The sequence below is a fragment of the Balaenoptera ricei genome, chromosome 5 (assembly GCF_028023285.1).
Source record: "Balaenoptera ricei isolate mBalRic1 chromosome 5, mBalRic1.hap2, whole genome shotgun sequence".
NCBI lineage: Eukaryota > Metazoa > Chordata > Mammalia > Artiodactyla > Balaenopteridae > Balaenoptera > Balaenoptera ricei.
Genome location: NC_082643.1, coordinates 70347146 through 70358259, shown reverse-complemented (window position 1 = coordinate 70358259; position 11114 = coordinate 70347146). Strand labels below are relative to the sequence as shown.

At 43.2% G+C, this 11114-nt stretch overlaps 1 protein-coding gene across 1 annotated transcript in view; it reads left to right on the top strand.

Annotated features, from left to right (window-relative positions):
- The first annotated feature begins 3286 nt into the window (after nt 1-3286).
- The window catches only part of DCUN1D4 (defective in cullin neddylation 1 domain containing 4), an 81349-nt gene continuing 73521 nt past the window's right edge, over nt 3287-11114 (top strand). Inside the window, exon 1 of the mRNA XM_059923032.1 lies at nt 3287-3381. Within this exon, the coding sequence (XP_059779015.1) occupies nt 3366-3381 (16 nt within the window). The 5' untranslated portion in view covers nt 3287-3365. The remainder of the gene's footprint in view (nt 3382-11114) is intronic.

Sequence of the window (11114 nt, the reverse complement as noted above, 5' to 3'; positions counted from 1 at the left end):
CATCCTAGTGGATATAAAGTGATATATCATGGTGGCTTTGATTTGCATTTCCCTAATGACTAATGATGTGGAGCATCTTTTCATTCGCTTGTTGGTCATTTGTATATCTTATTTGGAAAAACGTCTATTCAAATTCTTTGCCCATTTTACAATTTGGTTGATTGCCTTTTTGTTGTTGAGTTATAAGAGTTTTTAAAAATATATTCTGGATACCAAGCTCTTATCAGATGTGTGATTCAAAAATCTCTCTCCCATTCTGTAGGCTGTATTGCTTTTTAAAAAATTAGTTGAATTGACTAACAGTTATCTTTATACTAACATAAATTTCACTCCCTTGTGTTCTGATGTGCTTTCTTGAGTGGAAGACCTAGTTAGGGCCATGTGAATACATATAAATGTCTGGTATATATTGCCTCGCTCCTAATCTTAATAAGTTTGTGAGAACAAGTTGCTCATGGGAACATATTTTTCAGGAGGATCATGGCAAAAAAAAAAAAAAAAAGATTGAAAATTGCTTTTCTAGACCAAAGGTCCAGATTCAAGAATAGGATGATGTATTCCTGATTCCTGCATACCAAAAACTGGTTCAGAGGTGTGAAACAAAAGCAGGAGGGACACCAACTAACGTGACATATATGAAGTCTCCTCAGCCACACGGACCTTGCCGTTCCTCAACCCTTGGATCTTGAGACAGAGTGACGAAAAGCAAGATAATTCCGTGATCCTTATTCCCAACGTTGGCTCATTCAGCAACCTCCAAAGAACAGAGTGCAGCTCAAGCCATTAGAATTTGGCTTATTAAAAGGGGACATGAGTCTCACAAAGCCTCAAATACCAGCTTTTTATTTTTTATTTTTTAAACAAAACTAATAGCAGCAGCAGCAGCATGAGCTGTAGCATGAAGCTGAAATTGTTCAGATCCTGGAGCTGGAAGGGAAGGATATGCACCAAAGAGTGATTGCCCTTAATTTAGGAATAATACAAAGACCAGTGGGAAAGCAGACTGTTCCTGGCTGATAAAACCTTGGAGGATTTCAAGTTTCCCGACACCTCTAGACAGGGCCCTAGCAAATATTAAGCGCAGAGTGAAAACCATCTTTAACATTCGGCTATAGACTTTCAGATCTGGACTGTGCTTCATCTTAAAGGTGTCCCACTGGCATGTAGCACGCAGAGACAGAATAAAAGCTGCTGATTCTTCCTAATGAAATCAATCCCACTGGCTACCCACAGCCAAATTCTAGACAAATCAGAGCCATCTATTAACATAAGTATAAACTGGAGACTGTGTATGCTCAGGGTCAGCAGAAACCATGGATGAACTTGGCGGGTGATGAGAAAAGTACAGAAATCTACTCTGCCCTCTAATACTTCGCCACTTCGTCTAGTCCCAGTGGACATAACGATCACCAGCAGAGAGTTAATCAACTCTTGATGGATGAAATGTTTACCGAGTTTTTGTTACATGCTGGAGACAGTGCTAGATCATCAAAGACAAAGCTCCTGTTCTGAAGGTAAGGCGGCCATACAGAGTAGAGGTTTCTCACACAGGAGGATGGGGCCTGGCAGAGTGGGGAGGCCCCACTGGACTTGGGAGGAAGGAGAGCTGGGTCAGCTTTGCTCTGAGCCAGGACTCTCCTGGTTGCAAGTGATAGAAACCTAATTTGAATTACAAAGAGGGAATGTATTGTCATGAAACCAATCCCCTGGAAGGGAGGGGATCTGCCAGGCTTCAGAAGCAATTGGAACCAGGGACTAGATAGCCATCAAGACAAGGTCACTGCACGGGCTATGTCTGGAGAGCTCTTCCCTCCACTTAGTTTATCTGCTACTCGTTATTCATGTGTCCAGTCACTTCCTCAGGAAAGCCTCCCCTCCCCTGACTCAGCTCCCTGACTGAATCTCACCCAGACACCTGGCTGGTCTATTCAAGCCTTTGGGGCAAATTAGAAAAAGGTGACCCTTTTGCATGGACAGCGCCAGGGTGTGAAGAATAGGGTCCCCCTTCCTCTGGGCACATACAGCTTCACACCAGGCCTCATGGCTTGGTGAGAAGACTCTAGATGGGATTTCAGCCCACTTGTCCCCTTGGCTGTACTGCTTTGCGCAGTGTACACACTGGCTTATCAGCTGTGGACCCTGCAGTTCTCAGCTAGCATGACTGGCTCTTGGAGACCCTAATCTTTCTGTTGAGCCTCTCCTCAGAGCCTGTGCCCATCTTCAGTGAGGGACCACACAGTGGCAGGCGAGAGACTGAATTTGCATTGTCGAAGAGAGAAGTTGGAAAACCACAGAAATAAAGTGATGCGGTGCTCACAAAAAAAACCTGTAGTCTATTGTATATTCTCAGAAGACTACCTTTTCTCACTACTTGTCAAAATAGGAGTTTTACTTTGCTTGCCTGATTATTTAAGGAATGTCTCCCCTGCAAACTTGTAAGCCCCACAAGGACAGCAGTTGGGCCTGTTTTTGCCCAACATGTTATTCCTAGGGCCCAGCAGTGTCTGGCACGTGGTAAGCCCTTAATAAATACTGTTTGTTTCATGAATAAATGAATGAGCAAACAAATGAGTGTGTGTTTATTCCTCTGAGACTGGCTTTTTTAATGAGGGGGGAGCCATGCTTGAGGGCAGCTTATAAGCCCACAGACAGAGAAGGCTGCTTCTTCTTAATTCTGATTTTTAAAATTCCAGGGAAGGATGCTCACTGGCCCATTTGAGATCACATGTCCACTCGGAGTGGGAGGCACCCTGACTGGCAATTCCTATCAAAGCTCTTTTTGGTGAACGGTAGGGTGAGCAGTACCCCAAAAGTAGAGGAGACTCTTGCTGGCGAAAGAGGAGAAGGCTGGGCAGAAACAACTCTGATGGCCCCCATACTGCCATTGACTTGCCATGGGCTGGTCACTTCTGTCTTTGTTTCCTCACCTGTGAAATGAGGGAATGAGCTGAGCTCATCTCTGAGATCATCCAGCCCAATGTTCTGTTCGTTTTGTTCTGCTTCTGGTTTTGGTTCTGTTTCCTCCTGCCAAATTCTGTTCTAGTGCTGCACGTGTTAAGTGGAAAAAAACATGACTGTGGGCAGCCTCAGTCAAGGCAGGCTTAATGGAGGTGAGCTTTACGCTGAGTGGGAAGGTCAGGGGAGTTGTATATGGAGAGAGAGGGAGGAGGGGAGGCTTTTCAGGGTGAGAGGCTGGCTGGGAGAAGTCTGTTAGGGATTGGTGTTGAGCCATTTGTTTGCTAAAGTCTTTTTTTTTTTTAAGAGTAAATATCTTTGTAAGGGGTACCATGTTAACTCAGCTATATTTTCTCCTGAATTAGCTTATCCAAGAACAGCAAGCCGGTCATCCACAAGGATCTGGGGGAATGAGACATTGGACAGGTAAGTTTTGATCATCAAAATAGGTCCTGAGTACAAGCATTTCTCACGTGTATGAATTAGGCTGATCACCGTGGGGTCGATGTATACAGTTGACCGTTGAACAACACGGTTTGAACTACACGGGTCCATTTTTATGTGGTTTTCAATAGATATACAAAAATATACATGTAGAATATTGTGTGCAAGACTTGTATTGAAGTGGACAGCCTATCCTTACATAGGCACGAGGTGAGTGATAGTTAGTATAAAATTCATAATGTGTTAGTTTTCTTACTGTTTTATAACTCTGCTCTCAAAGAGTTACATTACTGTACAGTATGCTTCTCTCTCTCATAATTGGAGACACTACGTATCAGCCTATCATCACAGGTAAGTGGTTTTAAAAAACATGTAACACTGTTTCCAGCACTGTGCTATGAATATGACACTATATGCCATAAAATTTTTATAATGATTCATTCATTAGTGTATAGACTAGGCTACTGGGAAGCCATCGTATCAATTACACTAGGCTACCATAAAGCAATCATAACGCTGCTTCTTCATTATCAATGCATGAATCGTTATACCTGTGAATATATACAAACTTCTTTTTCACATTATCTCTTCATTTTTGATGCCTCGTGTTAGTAATACACATAACATCTACAGTGTTTTGTATTATATGACGATGTTGATGTAGGTGCTGACAGACGACTCGTAAACAGATGGTGTAAACTTACAGTATAGATAAATACAGTACTGTAAATGTATTTTCTCGTCCTTATGATTTTCTAAATAACATTTTCTTTTCTCTAGCTTACTTTATTGTAAGAATACAGTATATATTACATATAATGTGCAATATATGTTAGCCAACTGTTTTATCAGTAAGGCTTCCAGTCAACAGTAGGCTATTAGCAATTAAGTTTTGGGGGAGTCAAAAGTTATATGCAAATTTTTGGTGCCCTGACCCGACCCCACCCCCAGTAGTTCAAAGTATAACTGTACTTTGTATGTGTGCTGGTTGGGGGTGGAAGGTAGCTTTGCTCCAATAGTGGGGGAGGGGACTCAGGGGGGCAGGAAGGAAAGAAGTGTCTCCCTTTCATGAAGCTTAAAATGCATGAGGCTCTTACATACACAACTAGCCCTAAACCCTTCCCGTGATCATTAAGTACAATAACCTCTTGGTTATTGAGAGGTCTCGGCCTGTCTGTTCCCCTTCTAGTTTTTTTTTTTTTTAGAAGATTTTTTTTTTTAAATTTTATTTATTTATTTATTTATGGCTGTGTTGGGTCCCCGCCCCTGCGCGAGGGCCCCCTCCAGCCGCGGCAAGTGGGGGCCACTCCCCACCGCAGTGCGCGGGCCTCCCACTATCGCGGCCTCTCTTGTTGCGGAGCACAGGCTCCAGACGCGCAGGCCCAGCAATTGTGGCTCACGGGCCCAGCCGCTCCGTGGCATGCGGGACCCTCCCAGACCAGGGCTCGAACCCGCGTCCCCCGCACCGGCAGGCAGACTCCCAACCACTGCGCCACCAGGGAAGCCCCCCCCCCCCTTCTAGTTTTTCAAGCAACCCCTCTGGTTTTCCTTAAGGATGCTGTTTAAGCTCACTTCAATCTTTTTCAATCTTGTTCCTACTGGGAAACAGTAAGGTTTGCCTTCACTCCCTAAGGATGGGCCTTGTTCTGAAAGTGGGAGCAGTCTGTCCAAGAGGGCCATCCACCAGGCACCACAGTGGAAGCTCTGGGAACCTGGGAGCGGGGCTGCAAGAGGGAGAGAAGGCTTCCAAGGGGATATGGCAAGAGGGGGACAAATGGCACAGTTTGGAGCTGGGTTCAGTGGCAATCCTATAACAACACTCTGCTACTTTGGGCCCTGCTCTCACACACCCCGACACATAGTCCTGTTGCCGCACCCTTGGATCTGTTTCACAAGTAAGAGAATAAAATTCCATACCCTGGAACTGGGGAAACTGTGTTTCATGTTACCACTAATGATGGACAGAGAGAACCCAGGACATTGCCTGGACCCCTAGAACTAGGCAAGGTGTGACTGCCTACTGGTACTAGAAAAATCGGTCCAGCTTCCCACATCAGAGGCCCTGGAGTGTGTGTTGGGGGAGGAGAACGGGTGGGTAGGCAGCCCTCTGTAAAATGCTCTACAAAGATGCAATATAGCAGTGACTGAAAATACAGATCCGCAGCCAGTCTGCATGGGTTTAATTCTCCTGGTTCTGCCACTCACTAGCCGTAAGACGTTGGGCAAGTTACTTTACCTACCTGTGCCTCTGTCCCCTCATCTGTAAAATGAGTTTAACACAAGTTTCTACCTTGTGGCATTGTTGGGAGGGTTAAATGAGTTCATACAGGTGCTAGAACAGTACCTGGTGCCAAGTGAGTGGTACTTGAGTGTTTGCCAATATTTATAGTCCCCCAAAATTGTCTGTGGGTTTGAAATGTTTCCCAAAGCTGAAGTTATAAACTTTGAATGGAGGTTTAGAACAGGCTAAGGTTGTGGTGATGGAGCTTGGAAGCCAGAAAAAGTGATTGTGAGGATGGAGGGATGGAGAATAAAACGGAAGCCGTTGTAAGGGCTCGAGGCTGGACTTTCAGGGTAAACCCACCAGACCGTGCGGGGCGGGGGGCAGGGTGGCTGGGAGGCCTAGAGCTCAGCAGGAGCTGATGAGGGCCTGGGGTCCAGGAGGAGGGGAAGAAACAATTAAAGGAGAGGCAAGGCACTGGGTGATTGTGGGCAGGGTAGGGCCCAGGGTCTGGGTGTGGCTGGCTGCAGAAAGAGCAGGGGGGTTTTTTGTTTTTTCTTTTTTAAAAATTTATTTATTTTATTTTTGGCTGCGCTGGGTCTTTGTTGCTGCACGTGGGTTTTTCTCTGGTTGCGGCGAGCAGGGGCTACTCTTCATTGTGGTGCACAGTCTTCTCACTGTGGTGGCTTCTCTTATTGGGAGCACGGGCTCTAGGCGCGAGGGCTTCAATAGTTGTGGCACGTGGGCTCAGTAGTTGTGGCTCGCGGGCTCTAGAGCGCAGGCTCAGTAGTTGTGGTGCCCTGCCCTGGCTTAGTTGCAATGCGGCATGTGGGATGTTCCCAGACCAGGGCTCGAACCCATGTCTCCTGCATTGGCAGGCGGATTCTCAACCACTGTGCCACCAGGGAAGCCCCAGAAAGAGCAGTTTTGACTGTAACCAGTTTGGAACTGGAGGTGAGCAAAATCTGGAAAGAAAGGAAGTTTATTTTTGGCATCTCCTCTCCAGAGAACACCGCTCCTCTTCTGCTCTATGTCTGATACCTCCACACTGCCTTGAAAGTGCTGCCCTCCAGAGGCAAGCCTCCCCCGTCCCCACCTGAAACTGCTCACCTCCCCCTCCACTCCCCTCACAAACCTCCCATTATTTGAGCGCAGGCTCCCAAGTCAGCCTGCCTCGAGGAAAGCTAACAGAGCGGAGCTCGTCTCTCACTAAAAAAATTACTGATAGCCACGGACTAGTCCCTAAGGTGCCTTGATTTTAAAAAGTTCAAACTCGTAAACTAAAACGAATTTCTAATCTAGGAATTCTTAATTTAGGAGGTGATAGGGTGGGCGTTGGTAGGTTTCTGGCCTTTGGCAGACAGTCATCATTTTCAATGAATCTTAAAGGGAGTCTGTGATTCCCCAAATGTTAAGGGCATTTGCTTTGACCTATTTTGGCTGAGGCAGCGGAACAAAGTAAAACGTAAGCATTACAGCTTAGTTGGAAGAAAACAGTTTTCAATTGTGTAATGTCTCCAGATTCTTTTCTGTTTCTGTTTTGGAACCATAGATGTTTTCCTTAAATGCTTGGATTCACTGCTTTCCTCCCACCAACGTGTCCTGTGGTAGCTTCACCTGGGGTTCAGGTGCGACTGCTGGGAGGTACGGGGTAGCTGAGGCAGATGTAACTAGGTTGTAGGGGCCTGGACTCGGCTTAGTAGGATGTTTTCAACATCCTACATCATCTTCCCTTCTAAAACAGGAAGTTCATACTTCCACAGCATGCTGTCATCACCAAGGAAGTGGGCATATATTTCCACAGCGCGCGTGCTCCTCTTCCCTCCCCCATTTCCTATTGCTGTCTGTCGCTCCACCCACTCTCCCAGACTGCTTCCCTTTGCCATAATGAGATGCTCCGCAGCCACGACGTCTGGAGACGGATGGGGCCTCCTGTTCTGCCCTGAGACGGATGTTAAACATACGGTATTCATGGAAGCAGGCTAGAAAAGGCGAGGAGGAATGAAGAGCCTCGTTTCAACAACACACAGGAGCCGATGCTGGAGTAAAATGGTTTTTCCTTCTGTCTACGCCTTGCTAGCTGGGGTAACTGAAGCAATGCTGTACTTATGAAAGTCACTCTAAAGGTCATGGAGTGTTTAGATTCTATTGGAAAATTATACCTTCTGAGATTGAATCTAATGCGACATCACTAGGACTTGATTAGCTCAATGCGGTTGAGGTGGAAACACCCAATTCAGAGAAGAACATGTGGTAATGAATGAATACATTTTAATTCAAATATTCTGTTAAATCCCTAGACAGGTGTGATTTCCATAAAATAAAAGGCCCTGGATAAAAAAGAAAGGTGTCGGTTTAGGCATCTTATAGTCGTGCTGGAGAACAGATTAGTTAAAAAAAAAAAGGCTTATTAATGCTACCCTAATAGTCATGTGTCAAGAAATCTTGAAGGTTAGAAATAGTTTCAAAAATAAAATTTTCTCTACATCTAGGAGAGGCAAAAAAAAAAAATTCATTGCTAAATGAAATTGAAATTGAAACACTGATGTCAAATCTCAGTGTAATTGAAAAATTCTTAGCTTTTCTGAGAGATCCCTAAGATGGCTGCTTCATAAAGGAAGAAACTAGGATCTTCTAGATATTTAAACATACAGACTCATTTTTACCCGAAATAGTCCCAAGCATAAAAATTAGCCTATTGCATCTCACAAGATTGCATTAGGTTCACACAGAAATATGTGATGCCATCACATAATTGGTGCTCAAGCAGTCATTCCTGCTCCCCTCCTACTTTTATAAATGCTTTTATATATTTTATTTTATTTATCCCTTGAAGGTATTATTCCCATTTTTTTATAGATGAAGGAACTGAGGCCCAGACAAGTTTAATGCCGGTTCAAGGGTTTAAGTGTAGGTAGGGCTTCAGTCTTAATTCAGGATGGCCCAAGGGTAATACTTAAAGACATTCTGCCTTTGTCTCTAGTATAGCAGATTTAAAATCTTTTATACCAGTAACTGTGGCTTTCAGGGAAATGTAGTATTACATCAAAGTACAAGGAAGAGAAATTATTCATTATGGGAACACAATATGTGTCTCTATTCAGGTAGAATCCCCTGTCATTTATTACGATCTGTTTACTCGTTTGGGGTACCATCTTTCTATAGTCGCAGGAATTTCTTATATCCATTTGAACTTCCAGTATCAATCAATTTTCATTAAGCAAGTTTTTAAAGAGTTTGAATGGCGGGCATTGATATTGGGTACTCATTTTTTTTCTTTACTGTATAAAGTCTCACATGTCGGTTCCAAACTAGACTAATTTCACACTGGTGGCATGTCCTAGTGAAGGACGCTCTTGTATGCTAATTAAATGTTCACCGTAAACTCTAGAAGGGAGGAAAGAAGCCCAGCTAATAGAACATAGTGACTGCGGAGTCAGGGACTAGCTCAGAGGAAAAGACAGATTTGGGATGACAAGCTGGCTGTGAGGGGGAAGAGTATATTCCAGAATGTGCTGAGTCCCGGAGAGTGTCACACCGACCACAGCAGCTATCATTTACTGAGCATTACTATGTGCCAGGTACTTTTAAGAGCTTTACTTGTATTTACTCATTCATTTAATCCTCACAACATTCCTATGAAGTAGGTCCTACTATTTTCACTATTTTGTTGATGAGGAACCAATACGATTTTAATCCAGGCCATCTGGCTCCAGAAAGCCTAAATTCTGCTTCAGAAAAAAATGGCATAAGTGCTCGAAGGCTAAAAAATGTCCAGTGTAGAGGTGGTTCCAGAAAGTTCCATCTATTAAGGTTTTTTTATACTGGGACACACGTTATAGCCCCAGTGGAGGCAGATGAAAAAAATGGAAGTTTCTTGAATGTGCATTATAAGCCCACATGACAGAAGCATATCAATTTTACGAAGTAACCAGTAGTGACTGTTACTTGTTTGTGTTTAATAGTCAGTGTTCTGACCTCTAGTGTAAGAGCAGAGATTGTCCTTTTTGGTAACAATGAGGAAAATGTCTACTTCTATGCTTTTTCCTTTAACCTGATAATTGGGACCTGACTATATGCAGGTGTTGAGAAATGAAACCAACATTTTTATTACCCTAGTAGCATCTGGCAAGTAGCTATTTGCAAAACTGTTCTATGTATATATGTGAAAAGCAACATATGTTATAGTGACATACGTAATTAAATTAAGAGCTGAAACTGGTTCCCAATAACACAGGCCTTAATGGTTAAAAGGTTAATTCCAGTAGGCTGAAGAGGCTGCCCCCTTTCACTGATATATATTTATTACATTTAGTAGGACCTCATTAGATACTCTGGATAAATAACCTCAATAATAATATACCATGAAGTAGACAGCTGCTTCTGAAATAAGATCAAAAGGATAAAATAGATAAGAAAGGTGTAGTAACCTGGAAATAATCTTTCTGACTCATATTTTTCATAATATATATCTACAAAGGCAGCTTGAGTGGCTAGATATTCAACTCCAGAAAAAGGTCAGGTTTCACACACTGTCTTTTAAAAGCACATTCATATCCATATTATTATATCCTTATAAATAAATCTCTCACGTATGTAGGGCATATATTAACCTGATTACGAAGAGTGAGAACTGAAGCCCAGCAAGAGAACACTATAACACAGGGAGTTTGGCTACTTAGGGGCACAATTACTTACTAGCTGAGTGGCAAGTTATTGAAGTTCTCTAAGCCTCAGTTAACTTATCTGTAATTTGAGGATAATATCAGTACTCCATTGGGGGTGTTGTGAAGTTAGGTGGAATAATTAACAAGCAAAGCACTGTAAGAGTAGAGCTTATCACACCGGAAACACTAAAAAAAGCCATCATCCTTTGGGTCAGCAAATTGTCAGTTGGTTATGAGTTTGGAGAAATAAACCATCCTGATCTCTATGGATATATTTACTCCTCCCCCCACCCCTCATATCCTGGAAACCCACTTAGCTGGACTTTTTGTAACTAGTGGAGTTCTACACACTCTCTCACTGTAATCTGAGGCTGAATTAATTCCTTCCTGCAGTTTGTTTTCTCATTCTCTTCAAATCTCCACGGGGCACATTTATCTATTTGTCTGAGCAGGCCCAACTTTATTTCAGTCTTAAGGACTATGGCATTCTCCATTCTGTAACCCCAACCCTAATACATGCAGGAAAAGCAAGCTATAATGGAATTTGTGGAATTTGGGGAAAAGTTCTAAAATGTTATTAAAGAGCACTGCTATTCTTTCTCACTAGACTCTTCCATATCAAATTTCAATCTAGGCTTAAGGTATTTAAACATATATGATTAAAATTAATGTTGGGCAACAAATAATATGGAAAGATTCCAATTAAATTAGGTATCAGTTGACACAGAGTAACTTGCTTTAATATTACCTTAAAGCAGCAACTGGGTGAAGCAAAATGGCATAGAGACTGCATTCCCAAATATCTCTACCCACCACAGTCCCAAGAC